Here is a 24,798-nt window from a genome sequence, read left to right as displayed (position 1 = left end):
CCCCATGCAGTTTCTGGCTAAAGCCACCTTTACAGCCTTAGCCATAGGAAAATTATGGTCAGTTTAAATTTTCCTAAAGCCGGTCCCTAGAAAAGAAACCCTGGGCTCCATTCCCTCCTTTCTCCTTCAATCCTGATCAGTTGTCTGAGCCATAAGCTCTGGCCACCCAAGAGATACAGCAAACTGGAAGAGCATCTGCATCCAGCCCCAGAGACTTTACCCTGGACCCCTTCAGAGCCACAGCTGGCATGAACACCAGGTGTTGATGTGCTGTCGTTACTGCTCTGTGGCGCCCTGAAAGTCCAGCTCTTCCATCTCTGCTTCATAGAACTTGAGACAGGACTTTTTAAAAGACTAGGACAGAGCAACATGGTTACACAGCCAGGAAAGTGATTAGCACCAAGCGCCACCTTCCTCAGTGCACAGGCGCAGAGAATCAAAGTGTAATGGCGTACAGATGTGCTCTGCGAACAAATCCATGGGAAGAGTGTAAAATGCAGCCCTCCTGTTTCCGGCTTTCTTCAGCCGTAGTTTATGAATGAGTTTATGTGAACAGCTGGATACTCAAGGTAGTAGCTGAGGCTCATGAGGTAACTGGGAGCACCCTCAGATGCAGTGTCACCCTGCCATTACACTAACAGATCACCACACTGACAGAGTGAGGGTTAACTCCACAAGTGCTAGGATTCCTCTGCACTGTGCACAGCCTAGAAATACAGTCACAGTTTTTCATGCTAACAATACAGATGAGCACCACTCGAAATATGTCACTTAGAGTCTCCCTTTCCTCACACCTACTCCTAAATTCCATGTGTCTTAATGTTACCCAATAATATTGTCACCACAGCTAGCATCAGGGAAGTCAGAAGGGAACCAGGCTCCTGAAAAACTGCACATAGGTCATGGAAAGTCCTTCTTGCTTTGCTAGCCCTTAGAATTCCAACATGACTCTTCCACACAGAGTCCCTTCAATGTCCTCTGTTCCTGCTAAATGCTTCTATTTTATTTCCAGTAAGTGACAAACATGGCTGAAGAAACTTCTCAAGTTTTCATTAAGCCAGGCATGGTGGCACACATCCTTTAATCCCAGCAATCTGGAGGCAGAGGCAGGTGAATCACTGTAAGTTCAAGGCCAGCCTTGTCTACAAAGGGAGTTCAGGACAGCCAAGGGTACAGAGATAAATCCTGTCTTGAAACACCAAAAAAAAAGTATTTATTTGTAATACTTATCACTAAGTAGAAAGTCACATGATGTCTATTCATGCAGCTGTCGTCAAGTATATTCCTGTGAATGACCTCATGCTTGCAAGCCCTGGGAGAAAGTGGACAGTGTGCGCCTAAAGGGGTCTACGTGTCCTACCACAGGACAGGGAAAAGGAGCTTTAGGAAAAGGGATATCTTCTTACTGGGCTGAGTGCCTGCTCACCACACCTGTCTGGCTTACACAAATTTTCACACACAGTTCTACACGGAGACCATCTGAGGCATGTCCCTGCTGCCCACGCCTCAGAGCTTCAGCTCAATGGCTTTTTGCACTTAAAGTGAGATGAGATCCTGATGCTACCAAGGAAGCAGACAGAAGCACACATGCCTGCCGGTGTTGGCAGCCACAGGGTCCTGCAGCAGGGATGAGCTCTACAGCCAGCATCACCACAAACCCACAGAAATGCAAATCAAGAGCGTAGGAAAAGCCCTCCCATGAGACAGAGAGACACACAATGGTGGATGCTATAAAGCTTTTTATTTCATAACTGTCATTGCACTCATGGAAAAAGTCACTTGAGTCACAGGTAAACCATGGAGTGGATAAAACACTGACAGGATCGGCCCTCCCTCAGGGAGAGGAGAACCGGCCACAGAACAGAATCCCATTGGTCTCAACATGCTGAATGAAGAAAAGGAAAGGGTGATCAGCGCAGAATCGGGGGTAGATGGTCAAGGACTTAAAGAACATGATGGCAGCTGTAGCAGCCGCAGCCTCTGTGCCCTCCTCATTGACCTCCACAAAGGCCTTATGTACGACCTTGGACAAAGACATGCCTTTCTTGGAAGACATTCCAGAAAAGTCTGCCCTGTCAGGCTCAAAGGCATCCGTCATGCCCAGCTTGCACAGCACATCCTTCATGTCATAGTTCTCCTCCAGCTTAAACCTCGGAAGGAAAACCTCCACCTTTTTTTCGTCCATCTTGTCCAGCCTCGTCCACTCTATGAATTTCTCATAAGTTATTTCCTTTTCCACCTAGAGGGGAGTTCAAGACTTTAGGACAGTGCTGTCACACAGGGTTCCTGGGATGATGGGGAGGCTCTACACTGCGCAGGGAGTGTGGCTGTGGGGTGATATGGTAGCTGGGAGGGGCTAGGGAGCAGCTCAATGCTGAGTGTTTAGCAAGCATGATCTAGGCTGTGGGGTCTGCCCCAGCCACATAAATGAATAGAAAATGAAAACATGATCATGGGAGCCTAGGAGAGCTGCCCCAGCAGAACCCAAATGTTACTCTTTCTCCCTCACATCCTCATCAAGGGCCCACGCGCCTCACCGTGCTCAGTTCAACGTGCTCATCTGGAAGCATGATGATCATGTGCAGCTCATTGCCGACATAGGGAAGCATCAGGATCTTGGTGGATATCTCTGCAATATAGGTCATCTTGAAGGTAGACTTCTTAAACATCATTTGCACAGGTCTCTCCTCTTTCTGTACAGAATGGATAAATTGGAAAGGAAAGATAACTGACACATTGGGCAAATTCATCTAAGGGAGACAGCCACTGCACCTAGGAATAGTTTTTGTTTGTTTGTTTGTTTGTTTGTTTGTTTGTTTGTTTTAGTGATAGGGTTTCTCCTTATAGCCTTGGCTGTCCTGGACTCACTGTGTAGACCAGTCTGGCTGTCTACTCACAGAGATCACCTGCCTCTACCTCCCAGAATGCAGGGGTTATAGGTGTGTACCACCAAACCCGATGATCACCTGCTTTTTAAATGGTATTTTATGAGTGTTTGGCTTCCATGTATGGATAGTTACCACATGACTATGTGTGTTTACAGCCTGCATATTTCAGAAGAGGGAGTCAAATCCTCTAGAACTATGGTTATAGATGGTTATGAGAGACCAGTGGGTACTGGATTTTCACTCTGGTCCTCTTCAAGAACAACGTGTGTTTTTAACTGCTGAGCTATCTCTCCAGCCTAGGAAACATTTTCTTGAATTAACTTCTTTTTTTCTTTTCTTTCCTTTTTTAACCTCTAGAATACTTCCTCAGTCCCTCAATCACTTGATTAGAGCTTACATGCCCCCAAAGTCCCATTTTTCAAGGCTTGGTCCTCAGTGAGCAAGCTTGTGAGGAGGTAGAATCTTGTTTCTTTGAGACAGCATCTCGCTATGTAGCCTAGAACTTGCAACAGCGACAAGCCTGGCCTTGAACTCAGGGAGCTACCTTTCTCTGCCTCCAAGTGTTGGAATTAGGTAATTGTCACCAAGCCTGGCATAGGGGTGAGATCTCTAAGTAATGGGGCCAAATAGAAAGTGTTTATGTCATTGAGGTATGCCCTTGAGAGGAACTGTGGGATCCTGGATGTTTTCCTTTCTTTTTCTTACTGGCCTTGGAATGAACCATTTTGTTCTAATACCTGCTCCCAGCGGTCATTCCAGAACCCTCAAAACAATGGCGTCATCTCATCATAGACTTAAACCCCTAACACTGAGTCAAATGAACCCTTTCTCTTAAAAGGTTGGTTATCTCCATGTTTTTAGAGAAAGAAAGATGACTGAACCATTCTCCAAACTCCTGTGATGACATGGGCCAGGAATTCTTTTCTACTGCAATTTCATTTACGTTCATGACTTTGAACATAACTCGCACATTAACTGCTGTGGGCTGACCTTCTCCCTGAATTCTGCAATAATGTATTTTAGTCTATCTGATTCTTGCAATCGGATATTCCTTGGTACACCTCACCTACAACTCTTACTAGTCTTGATTGACACTGATGTCCTCCTTCCCATTGCCAAAAGTATTTCATGCCTTGACCCCTGTCTTTCTCACATACCCTATATTTGACTCAGTACCATGTTGCATTGTCTGTCCCTTTGATATATAAACAAAATCTGACCTTACTTTTAACCTTCACTGCCATCAGCACAGCCCTGGGACACTGCGATGCTCTCCCTGTCACTGTCCTGAGCCCAAAAGCCAGATGTCTCAGCACAAAGCAAGTCAGACTTCAGTATAGGCATAAGGTTGTCATGTGATTTAAATGTTGATTTTTGCACTGCCCATATTTTGTTACAATCCTGTCTCAATGTTGTGTAAACCCTGCTCCCCAATTGGCCCCTGACCTGCCAATAAGCAACTTACAGCCAATTATCTGAGCAAGAAAGAGAATAAGGCTTGATTTCCTGCCAGCCAGGGAAGGAGGAGATAGAAGACAAAGTAGGGAATCAGCCACAGGAGAGATCCAAGAGCCATCAGGAGGAGTAGCTGGAGGAGAAAGACCACAAAGTGCAAGTATTCCTGGGATGTACCCTGGGAGAAAACCAGATTACCTTAGATGCTTAAGAAAAAGATAATAACTGCTCAGTTATTATTGTGAATCTTATTATTAAACAAATATATAAATGTCTCAATTATTTGTGTGATAGCCAGATTAAGAAAGAAACTGAAAAACAAACACAGTCTTATAAAAAAAAATAACCTTATGACTGGAGAGATGGCTCAGAGGTTAAGGGCACTGGCTGCTCCTCCAGAGGCACTGAGTTCAATTCCCAGCAACCACATGGTGGCTCACAACCATCTATAATGTGATCTAATACCCTCTTCTGGCATGCAGGTGTACATGCAGGCAGAGCACCGTATACATGATAATAAATAAATAATAAATCTTTTTTTTAAACCTTATGACCATATTACTTTAGGTGAACACCTTTGTGTAATACCACTCTAGCAGGAACAGAAGGTAATTAAAGTCCTTCCAACATCCTGGAATAGAAAAAGGAGCCCATCCTGCTCCCTGCTCTATCTACCTCACTTCTCTTCTTTGATCCACTATAGTCATAGAGATTTTTTAGTGTTGTGGGATTACAGGATTAAGTCCCTTATTGCCCAACAAACAAGTCCCCAGAACCTGGAATACACCTCTTATGTCCTGGTGTCTGTCCACATGCCATCTTACGCTGAAGGTTTCCTCGGTGGCTCTCCTGCAAGCACAGCATCTTTTCATGTCCTCCATGTGTCACTAGAGCCCTCCCAACAAGCACTGTGTTCTTATTATCCTTGTCTCACATTTCTCTCCTCCAGGAAAACAGAGCTTCATGAGAAGACAAACACTCAGCCAGCTAATGCCTCGTGCTCAGTACAGTCTCAAGTGACATCTGAAGACTAGACTAGAGGCAAACTAATGAGCAGGAATACTGTTCATAATTGAAATACAAAGCCATACCAACAGAAAATGTTGTGACTTTGGAAGTGTGGCCCCACAGGTGGATTACAGTGAGCGTCTGCTACAGCCACAGAGCAATGTGTGTCTACTAAAAAGACGACAACGGCTCTTGGCTCTGCACTTAGCATTAGCCACAGTAAGTACTTCCTGTGGCAAGAGCAGTGGCCCTTAACAAAAGAAAAATTGCAGGCGTTTCATCATTTAATACAGGAGTAACTGGAGGCTCAGCAATAGAAGAATTTGCTAGCCCTTGGAATCCTGCTGTGTTTGTAGTAAAAATGAAGTCAGGCAGCTGGAAGATAATAACAGATTTGAGAACAATAAATAAGGTAATCCAACCAATGGGTCATTTACCTTCCTGGAATTCCTTTACCTTCCATGTTACCTAAGTCTTGGCCTATAATAGTAATTGATTTAAAAGGTTGTTGTTTTTTTTAAACAATATCTTTGCATGAGAAGGATAGGGAAAGGTTTGCTTTCTCAGTACCTACATTGAACAGTAGTGGTCCAATGAGGAGATACCCCAATGAAGGTACTCCCACAGGGAATGTTGAGCCACCCCACTTTATGCCAAATTTTTGTTCAAAGACCATGAGAAATAATTCACAGGCAGTTTCCTCAATCTATTATTTATCATTACATGGATGATATTCTGTTGACTGATTCTGATTCGGAGTCTTTTTTAAAAAATGTTTAAAGAAGTACAAAAGATTCTGCCATGCTGGGGGTTACAGATTGCTGTAGAAAAAAATACCAAGAGGAGATTCAATTACCTATTTAGGCTATAAGATAACTGGACAAAAATTAGACCAAAAAAATGTACAGATCTGTAGAGATCAGTTGCAAACACTAAATGATTTTCAAAAATTAATGGGAGACATTAACTGGTTAAGGCCTACAATTGGACTATCTACCTATGAGTTAAGTAACTTATTTCAAATGTTATAAGGGGATCCAGATTTAAACAGTCTAAGGGGTCTAACAGCTGAAGCAGAAAAGGAGTTAATTTTGGTAGTGCAAATACGACAAAAGGCATATGTGGATAGAATTGATGCGAAACTTGGTTGCATTCTGGTTATTTTGCCTTAAAAACAATCTCCTACTGGGCTCCTTATGCAAAGGGAAGATAGAATTATGGAATGGGTTTTTCTAGCAAATAAACAAAGTAAGAAGGTGAAGATGTACATCGAAAAAAAAATTCTGAGTTGATTACAAAGCGAAGAATAAGATTTGTCAACTATCAGAGACAGACCTGGCAGAAATTGTGGTGCTTCTTACTAGTGCTATAATCATTTGACTATGGGTAATTAATGAAGATTGGCAAAAGGCTCGGAGTAACTTTTGGGGGGGGGGGGGACCTTAATAACAAATACTGGAAAAACAAACATATACAACTTATAAAGAAAACAAATTGGATCCTTCCAAGTATTGTAAAGAGGACACCAAAACAAGTAGCACCCAATGAGCTCTGGGTATGATCATGGGTACCTTCTAATGTTGTGGAGGAAGATAATGGTTTTCAAGAGATAGTAATGCTCTTTCAGGGTGTCGGCAAAATTGCAGCTGCTGTTACAAAGTCCTTTCCTGACTTGTACACAGATGGAATCTTTTGTTTTTATGGTTTTTTTTTTCACCTTTTTACTGCATAACATTTTTAAAAGATTGGAAGAAAGACAGATAAGATGCAAAAACCAGAAGGGTCAGTAAATTCTATTCTTCTGGAAAAAAATGGCAGAGTTGGCAGTACAACTAAAAAATTTGAAGGTAAACATTAAAGCAATTGTAAAACAAAGGGTGCAGTTGATAAAGGAGAGAAACCTGGAAACTAAGAGTAAGTTTTTTTCCCCACAATTGCCACCCCTGGGCCAGGTTGTCAGAGCACCAGCATGTGGAAGTAGGTAGAGAGAATCGGGAAGCCAGAGAGGCTGTCAAAAACAACAACAACAACAACAAAAAAAAAAAACTACAGGAACAGGGGAGCAGAAAAACGAAAGGGCCTTTGGTGACTTGGGATAGCTTTGGCTGTATATCACTCCACTTTGAGACACTTCTAGAGAGAACCGCTCAAGAGCAGGGTTCCTCAGAGCTGATATTCTTACAGTTTCATTATTGTATTCATTAATTTCCTTTTCCTATTGTTCAGGTTAGTCAGGTTATAAGTGAGGTGCTCTTGGTTAATAAGTTAGGAGTAAAATATAATTGCTAAGAAATTTGAGCCTACAACTTCCACTGATGTAATATATGGGAAAGGTCTCAGAAGGAGGCTTTTTTCCATCCTATGTCCTTCCCTGCAGACTGCAGGAGTCAGAGCACTGGTGTGAGCATGAGGGAAAAGGCCCATGCTAAGGGTGGCAGAGCAGGAAAGGAGGGCCGGGTCCCAAGAACATCACCCCATGCAGGCAGCCCTAGGCTCCACCCATTCTTGCCCTCTTAGTGGGTGATGAACTTACACAAGTCATCTAGGGTGTTTGTTCCATGCAGTGAAGGAAGTCCTAACATACAACAAGTCAATAAGTGACTTCAAGGACAGAATTACTCTAATAAAGAAAAAAACCAGAACAGTTTATTTGAGAACAAAGTTGAAATAAATGCATTTCCTGAGAAACTGGAGGTTCAAATTCAAATTTGCATGGGAGATTCAAGGTCTGGTTAATGATCCAGAGTGTGATGTAATTACTTTACTTTGTTAGCCTAGGAGTATATGCACCAAGAGAAAGAGACAGGGAAGCAGAGAAGATAGGCATAGTGGTGCATGCCTTTAATCCCAGTATTTTGGAAAAAGAGGTAGGCAGATTGCTGTGAGTTTGAAGCCTGTCTGGTCTACAAAACAAGTCCAAGACAGCCAAGGCTACACAGAGAAATTCTGTGTTGAAAAACAAAAGAAGAAGAAGAAGAAGAAGAAGAAGAAGAAGAAGAAGAAGAAGAAGGAGGAGGAGGAGGAGGAGGAGGAGGAGGAGGAGGAGGAGGAGGAGGAGGAGGAGGAGGAGGAGAAGGGGAAGGAGAAGAAGGAGAAGAAATAAAAAAGAGACAAATTGTGGGTGTGTGAATGTGTGTGTGTGTGTGTGTGTGTGTGAGAGAGAGAGAGAGAGAGAGAGAGAGAGAGAGAGAGAGAGAGAGAGAGAGAGAGAGAGAGAACTATATATGGTTTTATAAAGCAGTATGAGTCATCAGCAAGCAGCATGCTCCAACTTTGTTTCCTGGTCTATAAACAAAATTCTATGCTTATCCCATCAAGCCAACACTGAACTTCACTCACTCCTTCAGTGTTTACTGAGCACTGACCATAAGCTAGGCTCTCATTACACAGCCGCCTGCTCTCAGCTGTTTTTCCAGACAGGTGAGAAAGATTTTCCCACAGAACTGTTTTGTGGCAACCAGCTGGGGGTGTGGTCCTCTTGAAGGACAGGGAAGACACAAGACAGCACCTCTAGGAAGACAACTGAAAAGAAAGGAGTGTGCACTACTGAAGAGAATCATGAGGAATGGGCTGCATTCAGGGCCACAAGGAGCCTTCTATGCCACATCTGGAGTTGAGACTTTACCTCCAAAGATCTATGAAAGACCATTTCAAGTCCACTGCAGAGCTCTGCCATCACGTTTGGCCTTAGCAGCTGCCATTGGCAGAATAAGCCATGAAAGAAGCAGGGCCAGGCCTGAAGCCATGGAGCCTGCAGCCACCATGGGTGACATGCAAAGGAGGAAGGGAGAGAACATTCCCAAGGCTGAGAGAGTCCTGGCTGCTGAGCTGCCCAAGGGCAGGAGAGGCGCCGGCTCAGGAGGAGCCTCTCTGTGGACAGAGGACCTTGCCCAGGGGTCTCCTTGTTACTGCACTGTGTTTACCTTGCTGACTTTGAAAGGCATCTCACTGGTGTCCTCTTTGTTAAACTGCTCCTTCCAGATTCCCTTGAAGTAGATGGCATTCACAAGGACCAGCAGAGTGTCTGAATCCACTGTTCCTGGGGACAGCAGCTCTTTGATTTTATCTGAAAGGAGGAATGGAAAAAACAAGTAATTAAAGAATTGTAGGGGTTTGGATGAGAATGTCCCCATGGGATCATTTATTTCTGTGCAGTCCTCAGTTGAATTGTGGGTGTGTCATTCAAATTTCAAAAATGCAAAGCAAGCCTAATAGGCCTCTCTCTCTCTCTCTCTCTCTCTCTCTCTCTCTCTCTCTCTCTCTCTCTCTCTCTCTCTCTCTCTCTCTCTCCTGCCTGCCTGTGGATCAGGATTCAAAGCTCTCAGCTACTGATGCAGCACCATGCCTTTCTGCTTTTGCCATGATGATCATGAACTACTCCTACTAAAAGTATCATCAAGCCCCCAACTAGATGCTTTTATAAGAATTTCTTGGGTCATGGTGTCTCTTCTGAGCAATAGAACAGTAACAAAGACAAGATCCAATTAGCTCACAGAGTTAGCTGAAATGTGCCAAGAGCTTATAGGTAAACAGTGCAACCTCTTGCTCTGGTCAGGAGGATGATAAGAAACTTCACTTCTCTCAACATAATGGGACACTTGTCCTTAAAGCAACAACTATGAAATCAACAACAGAAGGAACATTTTTTGTTGTTAAGATTTATTTCTAATTGTTTATGCTGTGCATGTGCACATGAAAGTCCACATGTGTGGTGATGTCCGCAGAGGCCCCAGGTGTTAGGTCCCCTAGAACTGAAGCCAACCCACGTCCTCTACAGAGCAGTTTGTGTTCATCCTTAACTGCTGAGACTTCTCTCCAGCACAGAGCTTAGTGGTTTAAAAGCTTTAGAGAGAAGAAAAATGAGCTCATAATGTTCTGGTAAGAAAACTTTAATTATCCAAATAAAGACATGAAATGTATAAATCGATGCTAAGCATGCAGTTGTAGTTTAAATGCAATAATTGAGCCGTAAAGAGACAAATGGTGTGTACAGCTTTAAGAAAGGAATTTCGGCTGTTTTAAAATAGACTCATATGATTTTAAATTCAAATATATTTGAAGTTATTATATATTAAGATATATGTATGTATACATAAATATATATATATGAAAGAATGAGCATTAGAGAATGCACATTAAAAACTACACATAATCCTGTCAATATAAATATCTATGGATAAGCTTAAAATAAACTGAAAGTAGAAAAGCAGTCATAGAATGGACCTTACACGTATGAAGCAGTGTACAACCACAAGCAGTGGGGGCTGGGCCCAGCACCTGCAGCCATGCTACACAAACACAGAATGAGGACATTGCACGCAGTGAAGGAAAAGCTGCAGACTAGAGTGAAAGCATTCTGCACTCTGTTAAAAAAAAAAACAAGCTTTAAAAAGAAAGAGAAAAATAAGAAAGGGAAGGAGGGAGAGTAGGAGGGAGGAAGGAGGGACTGAGGAAAGGAGAGACAGGAGGCTGGTCAGTTCTCAGATAGGTGTATCAAATATTGGGAGGCATCACAGACATGCTGTTAAAAGCTGGGGAAAGCCAGAAGTGGTGACAGAGCATTTAATCCCAGAGCCAGAGAGAGGCCCATCTCTGTGAGTTTGAAACCAACCCAGTCTACATAACAGATTATAGGCCAGCCAGGGATACAAAATGAGTCACTGTCATTAAAAGGAATAAAATAAAATAAAATAAAGTATCAGAAGCTGGTAATATTTTAGAGACAGCTTTGCAGGTGGTGATCTTACTGCCTGACTGTGGGCTGAGTGAAGAAAGTGCCAACAGTCAAGGCTTCCTGAACCCACAATAGGCAAAACTACATTCAACCTCAAAGGCATGATGAAGCCAAGGTGCTTCGGGCAGCAGCTCCCATCATGCTTCACAGCGCCTCACTGTGGCCTTGTCCCTCACATACATGAGCACTGTGGACTGTGCATGCCATCATGCTAGGCCATAAAACGCAGACTGTGTGAAACATGTCAGCTCCTATTCACTGTCATGTGAGGAAGGCAGCGATTGTGATCTACATGCAAACTACTCTGCTCTTACAGAAAGTTTGGCTTTACTGTGAAAAAAAATAGATGTTCAATATCCTTACTTGTTCATTCTCAGCACGTAAGCATAAAATTATTACATTTTTGAGGAAATGAAGAGATGATTAAATGTTTAAAAGTTCATAAACTACCCACAACAGGTGGCTCACAAAGGCCTGTAACTTCAGAACCAGCGGATAAGGTACTCTCTGGCCTCTGTAAGCACCTAAAGGCACAGGGTGCACATAAGTTTATAAAGGCATCTATATATACATAGGAAAAATGTTTAGAGCTTGAAACTTATTCTCTCTTTGGATTGTATTGTGTTAGATACCCTTGTCCCTCATTAATATGCAAGTTTGTGCCTGTCTTAATTGTTTTATTTTGGGTTTTGTTGTTGTTGTTGTTGCTGCTGCTGCTGCTATTGCTGTTGGTGGTGGTGTGGTTTTTGTTTTGTTTTGTTTTGTTTGAGACAGGGTCTCTCTGTGTACCCTTGATGCCCTGAACTGACTTTGTAGGCAAGCCCATCATTGAACTCAGAGCTATCTACCTACATCTGCCTCCAAGAGTGCTGGGATTCCAGGTGTGTGGGTTTACAGATGTCCCAATCTTTAATTATGACAAAATTATACATATACCAACAATTTATATTAAAACACATTTCTAAAGATTTGTTGTCTAAATGTATCCCTGTTTTACACAGTGTACAAGGTCATTTTCTCAGGCAAAAAGGAATTGTGATGGGAAGGGTTTAAGAGTTCTGATTTAGGGGCTGGATGTGGTGGTGCAAGCCTCTAACTGACCCCTGAGTTCAAGGCCAGCCTGATCTACAGAGTGAGCTCCAGGACAGCCATGGCTATATAGAGAAATGCTGCCTCAAGAGAGAAAAGAAAGAGTTCTGGTTTCTGATTTAGAGCCCCAGGTGCAGATCAACATTAGAGTGCTTTACTTTGTCTGTCACACGAGAGTCCTTAGGTTCAGTGGCCAGGCATGTCAACAAGTTCTGATTTAAAGAAAAAAAGATCATTATTGTTTATACTTGAGTTGTTGTGAAGATATTAATAATATGATTACTAACAACAGACTACAAAGGGGCTGTAGAGATGGGTCAGAGGTTAAGAGCAGTGGCTGCTGTTCCAGACGACTCAAGTTCAACTTCCAACACCACATGGCAGCTCACGACTGTCTGTCACTCTAGCTGCAGAATTCTCCAACACCTTCACTCAGAAATGCAAGCAAAACAGCAATGTACATAAAAATAAATAAATAAAAACAGACAATGTTTCAAAAATTACTTTGAAAAAAGTATGGGGGCACAGGCCTTTAATCCTAACACTTGAGATGCAGAGGCAGCTGGACCTCTGAGTTTGAGGACAGTTTGGTCTACATAGAGTTCCAGGAGAGCCAGGGTTACAGTGAGACCCTGTCTCAAAAATCAAAAATGAAAATAAAGAGACTGGCATCAGAGTTGGCCTGGCAGGTACAGGTGCCCACTACCAAACCTGAAGAACTGAGTAGTATCCCTAGACTCATGTGGTAGAAAGAGAAAACCAACTCCTGTCAGTTGTTCTGACTGCACGTGTGCACAGACATACATAAACACACAATAAACGAACAACAAAAAATGCACCAGTTTTTCAAAAACATAGGCTAAGTGCTTAACAGGGACTGGGCTGTGGCTCAGTGCACAGGAGAGCCTGCTCAACATGCTCAGGGCCCTGGAGTCAAATCTCAGCACTGAAAACAAACAAACTCGAGGCAGCCTGCATTCACCTTCAGTCTTTTTGGCCACCCAGGTGTTGATGTGCTGTCGGGACTGCTCTGTGGCGCCCTGAAAGTCCAGCTCTTCCATCTCTGCTTCATAGAACTTGCGGCAGGAATCTTTAAAGGACTAGGACAGAGCAACATGGTTACACAGCCAGGAAAGTGATTAGCACCAAGCGCCGCCTTCCTCAGCGCACAGCAGCAGAAAATCAAAGTGTAATGGCATACAGATGTGCTCTGCGAACGAATCCATGGGAAGAGTGTAAAATGCAGCCCTCCTGTTTCCGGCTTTCTTTAGCTTAGTTTGTGAATGAGTTTATGTAACCAGCTGGATCCTCGAGGCTGTAGCTGAGGCTCATGAGGTAACTGGGAGCACTGTCAGATGCAGTGTCACCCTGCTGTCACTCTAACAGACCTCCACACTGGCAGAGTGAGGGTTAACCCCACAAGTGCTATGACTCCTCTGCACTGTGCACAGCCTGGACCTTCAGCCACAGTGTTCATGCTAACAATACAAATGAGCACCACTCAAAATATGTCACCTATAGCCACAGAACAGCAGGGGAGTGGCTGTGGAAGCTGTGGAACTGAGTATTTCATTTTAATTTTTTAAATTTATTTTACCTCATGACATGGAATTTGAATAGCTATTTGTCCACTGTCAGGCAGCTCAGTTGCAGGGGATGAACAAGTCACAAAAACACAGTCCATGCCGGGGTGTGGTTGTGGGTGACTCAGCACATAGTGAAGGACTGGCCAGGCATGCACAGGGCCTTAAAGGGGACTGATCACTAGTAGCATAAGTCACACTAAAGTTCAAGCCATTTGCTGATGAATTCTATGAAACGACGGTGACATTGATGCCCACCCACTTACTGCCAGGCAACAACAGAAAAACTCAATACACATAAATGGGCTAAAATGTCCATTAAGCTGACAGTATGTACGGAAGGTCCTCAGTGTTTCTAGGAAACAGCTCATCTCATGGCTACAGATTTAATTCTTCTTTGAGAGCACTTTTTTCATTTTTAATGTGTGTATTTATGTGTGTGTGGCATATGTACCTTTTTTCTTAAGATTTGGTTTGCTTTCATACCAGGCATTTTATTTAGCAAACAAACACTGAGGGAAACAGAATTATGTTTCAGGGTTTCTACACCATAGTCTGAGCATCAGCTGGGTGGCCTTAGCCGGGCAGCTCTCTACCTCCTTGACCTCTGTAAATGAGGAGACAGCTACGAATATACCTCAGAGGGTCACTGAGAGATCTGACAAGCTATTTAACTTCATTGTTTAAGTTATTATTATGTATATTTTAGTGACTGGGCATTATGCCTATATGTGTGCCAGTGTTCCATGTGTGTCCTGTGTTCTTGAAACCCAGAAAAGGGGTTCAGATTCCTCGGAACTGTAGTTACAGATGGTTGTGAGCTGTCCTGTGGGTGCTAGAAATGGAACCCAAGCTGCAAAGAAGGACAAGAGCCCAGGGCTCCTAACTGTTGAGTCGTTTATCAGCTCTTCCATAGATTCTTGGCATGGTGCATCATTTACATATCGTCCCTGACTCCTGCATGCCTGGATCAAACTGGCTGCTCACAAACTGATACTTTGCTATGCCTATGAGTGGTTTACATTTTAAAAACACACTGGGTATTATCAGTTTAAGCTGCTACTTTTAAAGCAACAACCAATCACTCTTAAAGAAGAATCTAATTGCGTATAGTGATTAGTATTTGAAATCTTTGGGGTAGAGGGGGAGACAGGGCCTCTTTGTGTATCCCTGGCTGTCCAAACCCACTCTGTAGACCAGGCTAGCCTTGAACTCAGAGATCTGCTTGCCCCTGGGATTAAAGGGGTGCACCACAAAGCCAGACTTATGATTTGAAATCCTTAAATGATAAATTAATGAGAAATAACTTTTTTTAAAAAAAGGGGAAATTGAATAAACCAATCATCTTTGTTTGAGGGAAGTTTTGTTTTGTTTTTATGTTAGTAAAGTGTAAAACTGATAATAACATAGAAAGAAGCTAGAGTCACAAAACAAGTAAAATAATAAACAAAAATTTTAAAAAAGGTACTGGTGCATAGAACTTACTGCTTTCTGATCTGACACTTTTATATCACATCATTTTAAAGCAGGGTATATCTGAAATATGTTAGAAAATTCTGGTTTAAAAAATCAGACTAATTTAAAGCATTACAAAAAGGAAATCTGTTATAAATTAATACAATGGAATATAAAACACCACAAAAAATGCACACAGAATACATGAATCAACAACGAATATATATGTTGAGTGTCCTTTACCCAAAATCCTCAGGATCAGGTGTAATTTAGATTCAGGAGTTCTAAGGTCTCATTTTATTTATTTATTTGATTTAGAAATGTTCAACTTGATCATTCTCAAAAAAATCTTTCCAACCTCAAAGTCAGCATTTAAAAAGTCCAGATAGTGCATAGCTGACAACAGGGCCAGAAATGAACACTCTGATGATATCTCTGGCCACTTGGGAGAGCAGTGCAACAACAGCATATAACAGTCTTGAGGCTCCACCTTCTTTCTACAAATATACCTGACAGCAATTTATGCATGTGGGCATGAATCCACATCCAATAACTCTCTGTTGGTATTGGCCCACACTGGGTACAAGCTAAATGCCACACATTGTGGGAACCAGGCACGACTGGGCTGCCTGCCTGTCTTGCTGTTACATGTCCTGTTTTTTAGCAGCTTCCATGTCTGTGCTTATGTTGATTAGCTAGTCATGTTTACTGCTCTGAGAATTTGCACCCCTCCCTTCCTTGGGACTTTCCCTCGTGTGCACAATCACCTCTTGAGAGATTTTACCTGTGAGTGACATTTCTGCTTTACTGCCTATAAAAAGGCTCTTTGGACACTGAATAAAGGCTGCCGCCACTGCAATAGCTGCTCTCTTAAGATGAAGGACCGGCTGTTTTGGTGTGTGTGTGTGTGTGTGTGTGTGTGTGTGTGTGTGTGTGTGTGTATGTGTGTTAACTCTGCAGTTCCTCACCCTTGACTTGGTACCGTGGTGGCACAGGCACCACACCACATACAAGTGGTTCAATCTGTCACCATACATCCATACTCAGAATTTTCATATGATGGCTAATAAAACTAAACAGTGTCTACGGTGTGAGTCAGTGGTAAAATTGGGGCTTAAATGTATGAAAGCCTGGGTGCCATCTCTCACACCAACAATGGATCAATAATAATGTGGCAATCCCACAATATTTTAAAAAGTAAAGAAAGACATTAAAACAATATATGTAATAGTAGCACACAGGAAAAATTGTCACTGACTAAATTTCCATATATGCAGGAGCACACATCACCCTATATAAAAAGCTCCTATGTGTGGAAGGGGCAGAATTAGGGGTTGGCTCTTGCTTAGACATTCTGTACAATAAGAATTGACTCATAACTGGCCTGTGGTGGCACACACCTTTAATCCCATGACTTGGGAGGCAGAGGCAGATGGATCTCTGAGTTTGAGGCCAGCCTGGTCTACAGAGTGAGTTCCAGGGCAGCCAAAGCTATGGAGAGAAACTCTGTCTCAAACAGCTAGGGGAATGGGGGCTGGAGGGATGGCTCAGAGGCTGAGAGCACTGTCTGTTCTTCCAAAGGTCCTCACTTCAATGCCCAGAAACCGGCTCATGAACAACTACAATGACACCTGGTGCCATCTTGTGGTGGGCAGGCACACATTCGGGCAGAATACTGTGTAAATAATAAAAATATTTCTTAATGGGGGAAAAAGAATATACTCACATGTGGGTTCAATGCATGTAAAAAAATTTACAAACTGCAGTGGAGGGAAAGGGAATAGGGCTACTCCTCAGCCTACTGTCCCTGAGAACCACGTGACACTTACAGCCAGGACATCACAAGTCTTTTCCCCGAAGAGCCTGTTGGCAGTCCTGAGCAAGTACTGTGTGCCAGTCCTGTTCACTTCCTTGAGAAGTGACTGGAAGCCTTGGTGGACATCCCCACCTCCATTGCCACTGCATTTATCCAAAGAAAGTGCCTGAAATGAAAACAGATAAAAACACAACTTAGGCAGCTCAGCTGTAGGACATGAGTCAACACTAAACTCATCCTCAGAATCTTTCAGATCCCTGCTGCCACTCAAAGAGCCACCTCCTTAAAGAAGAAGATGCCTTGAATCCTCCCTCTCTAGGGCCCTCCCCTGTGCACTGTCTGAGCAGAAAAGGCTCTTCACAGACCCAGCTCTTCATGGTCACTAACTGTGCTCTGGTCAAGCATGGCGACCAAGGAGATCTGCTGTCATTCAAGTGCAGCTTGCTTCTGACTTCAGTCACCCAGTCTCCTCCCTGCTCTTGGGTCTGGGCTGCTTCCAGCACTGTCTCAGCACAGGATTAAGGAGAGTGGCCATGTGCTGGGCCTGGGCTTTAAAAGGCCTTGGCAGCTGCCACATTGGTGCTTTTCTTCCTAGCCATCATGGTGGAAGGAAGCCCAAACCATCCTGCAGGAGGCCACATGGAAAATCCTGGAGGAACTGCCACCACGTAAAGCTGCTTGAAACAGAAGCAAGACCGCATCAATAGTGAACACCTAGGTGCCAGACATTAGACACAGCTCCTTAGACATCTAAGCCTGCTGAACAGCTACCTGAGTGACTTCAGCTGCTGCCACAGGAAACAGATTAACCGCCTATCAGAAGTTGTAGTAGCTTGGAAGCAGAAGAAAGACCATTAAAACTGAAGGTCATCAAGTAGGCCCTAACTTTCCTCAGGCAGGAGGCAGGCTAACAAAGCAACAAGCACAATTAGGTCTTGTGAAAATGGAAAGGTATGGCCAAGTGCTTCCCAGAATGCAAAGCTGAGCCCAAGGTGGCCTCCCCATCTTATGCCAGGACATCCTGTTTCTGCAGTTCATGTACCTCTGTAGCTAAAGCATTCCAACCTGGAAGAGCCCTAATGGATCTGTCCTGGGCTCACAGCCAAGGCTGACTGCATTTTGCAAGAAGCTTTTAGGTCTGGCCCAAGACCAGTCTAGTGCCTTACTTGAGAGAAAGCTGGGATTCATTATGGCTAGAGAGAAGAAAGTAGGGATCCCAGAGACACTGGTACCACCCTTAGGTGTTTTTACTGGCACTAACCCTCACACTGTGAGCACCAGTGAGTCAGTGATAGGCTCCTAACAGGTATAACGCATCCAACCATACCCCTTGCCATTGCATTCCCATTTATTCCTCACTATAATTTTTTTTAGTTTGAAAATGTGGAGGACCAGCTCAACTGATGGTCAATGATGCTTAGCTGCTGGGAAAGGGTGCTGGTTACCTGAATCATCTGGCTTGCAGTGCTTCCCTTTGCTCCCATCAAGACCATGGCCAGGGCTGAGGAGATGCTCATGGGTGAGAAAAATACATTTTTGGAGCCATCTTCACCCAGTAGTTTCAAAAGGTTTAAGGCAAAAGTGCCATTTGCTTCCTGCAGAGCATCCATGATGGCGAGCCTGTAATGAGGAATTAATATCACATAAACACAGGCTGATATGGAGGCCACATCTGACTTTCACTTGCATTGTGATGTTGTGGCTCAGTTAACAGAAAGGGAAAGAACCTGGAGAGTAAAGGTCACATGCAGAAAGTGATACAGGCCGTTGGGGGCTAACTCAGGCCCCCAAGTGCAGAAACCAGTACATGGGGAACCAGAAGGAATTGGCTCAGAGGCCAAGAGGCAGCTAAGAACCCACCAGCCAGGAGACCACAAATGCAGCAGTACAAGCTGGAAGCGAGCAACTGCAGGAGCAGACCTGTTAGCTCTCACATCATCCACTAGCAGCTGGCAAGTTCCTTTGCCCCAGTCAGACAGTCCAACAGTTCTGACTCTCCTGAGCAGGCTGGGAACTCACAGAACATGGGAAGGGGAAGTATCGCGCTACAAGAAAGGGAAAGGTACCCAGATGTAGGGATGAGAAGAGAACAGCTTTAGCATCCCTAGCAGGAGTGTAAACACAGTGAGTTCTTTTGTGCCTTTAAGTCATCTTGTTTGCCCTATTTCAATTTATTCACAGATTCAAGCCTTTTTTAAAAATTCCAATAAACTGACATGTTTTCCTCTTGGTGCACAAAACTATCCTCAGATGACTGGGGAGAATCTTTTTCTTAATATATTTTATTAATTTATTCATATTACATCTCAATTGTTATTACATCCCTTGTATCCTCCCATTCCTCCCTCCCATTTTCCCCTTATGCCCCTCCCCTATGACTGTGACTGAGGGGGACCTCCTCCTCCTGTATATGCTCATAAGGTATCAAGTCTCTTCTTGGTAGCCTGCTGTCCTTCCTCTAAGTGCCACCAGGTCTCCCCATGCAGGGGACATGGTCAAATATGGGGCACCAGAGTTCATGTGAAAGTCAGACCCCACTCGCCACTCTTGGTTTCTCTTGGGGCAATTGTGAAGTACGAACTCTGAATGTTTGAAAGACAGATTGAGTATTGGTGCTGATTTAAAATACAGTTGCTGGATTAGGAAAATGGCTCAATGGATACAGCGTCTGCCATGCAAGTATAAGGACTTGAATTTGAAGCCCCAGCACCCATGTAGGCCAGACAAGGTGGCACACATGTGATGGTAGGTGGAGAAAGAAAACTATCTGGAAGATATTCCCATAGGTCAGAAGCCTAGCAAAGGCAGTGGCAAAGTTTGAGTCCCTATCTCAGCAAGGTAAAAGGCATGGACCCACAACTGAGGTTGGTCTGTGACTTCCACGTGCAAGCCTACACAACATAAGCATATGTGCACACATGCGTACACAGGTATGGGGGGAGCGCTAACATGGACCATGGTTTACGTTAGACCATCACTGCAAGTTCTCATTCCCCGGACTCTGCTGAGACCCACTGGCACTTGGAGGCATTCACATCTGCCTCAGTCATACTACTCTTTCATTGAATGGATGTTTTATACCAACTAGTGTTTAATGTCCATATTAGTGACAGGACTCCTGGACCCTTGCTGTAAGAATACTGTACAGCTCAGACTCTTTGCCTGTATCATATGGCCTGGGCTATTTAAAAACACCTGTTTTTTGCTTTTGTTTGCCTTAGACAAAGTTTCTCTGTGTAGCCTTGGCTGTCCTTAACTCACTTTGTATATCAGGCTGGCCCCAAACTCTCACTGATCCACCTGTCTATACCTCCCAAGTGCTGAGATTAAAGGCAAAAGCCACCATGTGTCTTCCCAAACATATTCTTGCTTTGTTATTGTTTCCTTTATTTTGAGGGAGCACACTGCCCAACACCTTTCTTTTTTTTTTCTTTTTTTTTTCCTTTTTTAAAATTAATTTATTCTTGTTACATCTCAATGGTTATCCCATCCCTTGTATCCTCCCATTCTTCCCTCCCTCCCATTTTCCCCTTATTCCCCTCCCCTATGACTGTTCCTGAGAGGGATTACCTCCCCCTGTATATGCTCATAGGGTATCAAGTGTCTTCTTGGTAACCTGCTGTCCTTCCTCTGAGTGCCACCAGGTCTCCCCCTCCAGGAGACATGGTCAAATATGAGGCACCAGATTACGTGTGAAAGTCATACCATTCTTCTATTGAGGGACACGTAGGTTGTTTCCAAGTTCTGGCTATTATGAATAAGGCAGCTATGAACATGGTTGAGCTTATGTCCCTGTTGTGTGGTAGTGCATCCTCTGGGTATATTCCAAGGAGTGGAATAGCTGGGTCTTGTGGAAGCCCTATTCCCATTTTTCTGAGAAAGCACCAGATAGCTTTCCAAAGTGGTTGTACTAGTTTGCATTCCCACCAGCAATGCAGGAGTGTTCCTCTTTCTCCACACCCTCGCCAGCATGAGGTGTCAGTTGAGTTATTGATCTTAGCCATTCTGATGGGTGTAAGGTGGAATCTCAGTGTCATTTTGATTTGCATTTCTCTGATGACTAAGGAGGTCAAGCATTTCTTTAAGTGTTTCTCAGCCATTTGATATTCCTCTGTTGAGAATTCTCTGTTTAGTTCTACGTGTCCCTCAATAGAAGAATGGATAAAGAAACTGTGGTACATCTACACTATGGAATACTACTCAGCTATTAAAAACAAGGAATTTCCAAAATTTGTGGACAAATGGATTGAACTAGAAATTGTCATAATGAGTGAGTTCACACAGAAGCAAAAAGAGCTAAATGGTATATACTCACTTATATTGAGACACTAGTCCAAGGTGTACGTCCCCACGAAAAACTGTACCTACAAGGAAAGTGGGTAAGAGGGGAGGACATCCTATTGAGACTTTAGGTGTGAGAAACCTGGGAGAAAGAGGAATTAGAAGGATCCAGCGGGTCCTGGAAAACTACAGGCGAGTCTGGGCCCTGGTGTCCTCCGCAAACTATGGCAACAGCCAAGGAAAAAATAGGCAGTAAACCTCGAACCCCTACCCGGACTAGCCGATGGACAGGACATTCTCCACTGTTGAGTGGAGAAGGAGATCTAACTTTCACACAAAACTCTAGTGCCCCATATTTGAACATGTCCCTTGGATGGAGAGGCCTGGTGGCACTCAGAGGAAAGATAATAGGTCACCAAGGAGAGACTTGATACCCTATGAGCATATACAGGGGGAGGAGGTCCCCCTCAGACACAGACATAGGGGAGGGGAGGGGAATAGGGGGGAAGTGGGAGGAAGGGAGGAATGGGAGGATACATGGGATGGGCTAACAAATGAGATGTAATATGAATAAATTAATTTAAAAAAAAGAAAGTCATACCCCACTCTCCACTCAACTGTGGAGAATGTTCTGCCCATTGGCTAGATCTGGGTAGGGGTTTAAAGTTTACCACCTGTATTATCCTTGGCTGGTGCCTTAGTTTGAGCGGGACCCCTGGACCCCCCAACACCTTTCTTAAGGAACAACATACTATTTAGAAGACAAGAAGAGGGGGAAAGTGTGTGTGTGTGTGTGTGTGTGTGTGTGTGTGTGTGTGTGTGTGTGTGTGTGTGTGTGTGTGCTTTACACAGCCCAGCCTGGCCTCAACTTCTTATTCCCCTGCCTCAGCCTCTGAGTGCTGGGATTACAGGTGTGCAACAACACATCTCAGTTCTCCCACAATGTTTTCTATCAAATTTTGGTTTAATCTGCTGTTTTATGTTGACTAAAAGTGAAATTCATGTGTGGGGATGGTATGGGGAGACATGCAGGGAAGGGGAGGCAAATAAACTTGGTGTTTGGAGCCAAGAATGAACCAAACCAAAGAATGCTCAGCAGAATAAGGCTCTGAGGCCATCAAAACAGGAAGAAAAAAACAAGCTCACACCATCTCTGTGTGATGATGACACTAGTGATAGTGGTTATGATTGCTCAGGGCAACCTTGAAACACTGGGACACTCCCCATGTATACTGATAACAGCAGTCACTCCATGGGCCCCAGCACTACAGTCCCTGATCACATACATTTACCATGGTTACTTAATACATCAGCTCCCACACCCAAGTCCTAATCCACGGGAGAAAGGAAATGGGCAGCCTGCAGAAGAGCCCTACCACAAGCAACTGCCTCCCAAGCAGGCCAAAGACAAGTGCCACACCTCCCCCAGATACCCTCACAGTCAGTGTTCCTGACACGAAGTGAGTGTTAGCTGGCCATACTTCTGATTCCCAATGCAGATCTAAGGGAAGGAAAGGAGGAAGCCCAGGGCTGGGACACATGACAGGGAACTTCCTCAGCAGAGTAAGGCTCTGGGTCCATCAAAACAAGAAGGAAGGAAAAAAACAAGCTACATGCCAGTTTCATATGGCACAGAAACCCTGTCAGAGCTTTGCCTGTGTCTTTCTTCTTAGTCTAACAGGCACCAGATCTCATGACAATTATTCTGGCTCAAGTTTAACGGGAAAAAATATTCAAAGATTTGGTATTGTTTCTCACAAGTATCTATATTCTCAGGTCTTTAGGGTGCTGAGGATTTGCCACAACTTCCCAGCACAGCCTGGGCCTCGCCCCTGGAAGACTCTGGCACACCACACAGGGAAGCAGAGACAGAGCACGCAACCCTTGGCCTCTCTCTGTCCCACACCCCTTTCTCCGGGGTCCGCATGCACAAAGCAGTGTGTCCCAGCCTGCTTCTCCGGGTTCTCCAGATGATTACAGATGGAGAGGCATGTGTAGGTCACCAGTAGTCCTGGACCCCAGCACAGCAGCCAGGCAAGCTCACTGTTGGCCCCATCCCTTGCCCTCAGTCTCCTCCAAAGACACTGTTGGATCTGGGAGGGTTGCTATGCCACCAGCCAGCCAGGACTACAAGCTACTCACCCAGCTAAATCATAGCCTGCTGAGACCACTGAGCAGCAGAGGGAACCAGAGCCATTCCTACTGGGCTCTTTCCCTGAGCCACACCTGTCAGCTTCCCCAGAGTTCTACATCCCCAGCTCCTGGCATCCCCAGCACCTGGACTGCAGCAGAGCTTACCCCAGACTTGTTTCTCTGTCCTGTTGCAAGCAGAGTGGCTGCTAGGAGGCACAGGCATAGCTTGGGGCTCAAATATCTGAGGGGCGGGGAGGTGGGTGGAGTCTGCTGGTTGCGCCAGCTGCCCAGGGCAGGACCAGGCAAAGGCTCTTCAACTGCAGGGATGTTATCAAACTCAGGCAGCACTCTATGGGTGCTTTCCTACAGCTTGTTTCCTGTGCCTTTGGGGACTGAATGACAGCTTTAAGGACACCAGAGTGTGCCATCAATTACTGGAAATAAAAGCAACAGAGCACAACAGACATTGAAAGTGGAGGAGGAAAAAATAATTTTTAACTACCAGGGCTTGAGGTAGAGAGCTTGTTCTGCAGGCAACAAAAAAAGAAAGATAGGTGGCCAGTTCCTGTGTCCCAAGTCTCCACTACTCCAGACTGGAAAAGTCAGACTCTTATATAAATGAGATTGAAAACCCTGTCTGCTATCTTGCCTTCCTTCTAGGATGCAAGATGACCTGGTGGGAGGAATGTTGGTCAGTTTTAAAACAGGTTCTTTAAAGACAGGTCATCTTGAGAAAAAGCAGATTCTTTGCTGTTTCCTTCACCCTTAGCCTTCACCTAGGGCTCCCAACAATGCCCTGCTGACATTTACTTGCGATGGTTCCTGTGGAGGCTCTCCTGATTTATAAACAGTTAACCAGCACCCCTGACCCCTCTACCTAGTATAAGTCAGTAGAAAACCAGGAGGCCATCCCAGCTGTGAACTTTTACATGTGAAGTAGTGAAAGAAAGGAATGCTCAGAGCATCTGGAGCTCCCTCCTCATCCCATGCTTCGTTTGGTCCTCTCCAGTTTTGTGGGGTTTGCTTGTTTTAAGGTTTTTAGTGAACTGTGTGCATATGCTGTATCTAGTGTGAGTCTGTGTACATGAACACAGTGCCTTGGGAGGGAAGAAGACATCGTGGGGTCCCCGGGAGCTGGAGTTATAGAAGCTGTGAGCTAAGAACTGCACATTGAGCCTCTGGAAGTGCAGTTCCTGCTCTTAGACTCAGAGACAGCTCTCCAGCCCCTCCACTCCTGTTTTTTATTCCAGTTTATCTTTCCAGCATGTCCTTTGTAAAATTTACAAAGGGGAGATTTGTTTGTTTTGTTTTGCTTTTTGTTCTTGTTTGGTTTGGTGTGCTATTTTGAGACACGGT

The 24,798-nt window shown here is 44.2% G+C and overlaps 1 protein-coding gene across 2 annotated transcripts; it reads right to left on the bottom strand.

Moving 5' to 3' along the window:
* Window positions 1–1,721: 1,721 nt before the first annotated feature.
* On the bottom strand, window positions 1,722–23,685 carry LOC311605696 (serpin B6-like). Of its 2 annotated transcripts, XM_084796418.1 has the most exons (8): window positions 23,608–23,680; window positions 21,344–21,392; window positions 18,474–18,648; window positions 17,042–17,194; window positions 13,157–13,274; window positions 9,275–9,417; window positions 2,538–2,693; window positions 1,722–2,239 (listed from the first exon to the last, which is right to left on the bottom strand). In XM_084796418.1, the coding sequence occupies exons 1-8, from the start codon at window positions 23,663–23,665 to the stop codon at window positions 1,835–1,837; spliced, it is 1,257 nt and encodes a 418-aa protein (XP_084652544.1). In that variant the 5' UTR covers window positions 23,666–23,680; the 3' UTR covers window positions 1,722–1,834. The 2 variants fall into 2 exon arrangements, with proteins under 2 accessions (XP_084652544.1, XP_084652545.1); XM_084796419.1 differs by lacking the exon at window positions 21,344–21,392 and having other exon boundaries at window positions 23,608–23,685.
* Window positions 23,686–24,798: the final 1,113 nt, after the last annotated feature.

This window comes from Acomys minous, assembly GCF_964271855.1.
Source record: "Acomys minous genome assembly, chromosome: 9".
NCBI lineage: Eukaryota > Metazoa > Chordata > Mammalia > Rodentia > Muridae > Acomys > Acomys minous.
Note: the sequence above shows the minus strand (reverse complement) of the source record. Positions and strands in the feature narration are given on the sequence as shown.

Bases quoted from the DNA above. Each gene is read 5' to 3' on its own strand.
- LOC311605696 (XM_084796418.1), bottom strand. From the start codon at position 23,665: ATGCCTGTGCCTCCTAGCAGCCACTCTGCTTGCAACAGGACAGAGAAA. The intron at 18,649-21,343 runs GTGAGTATATAC...TCCTCATTACAG, and splicing joins GGACTAGTGTCTCAATATAA to GCTCGCCATCATGGATGCTC. The intron at 17,195-18,473 runs GTAACCAGCACC...TTTTCATTTCAG, and splicing joins CTGCAAGCCAGATGATTCAG to GCACTTTCTTTGGATAAATG.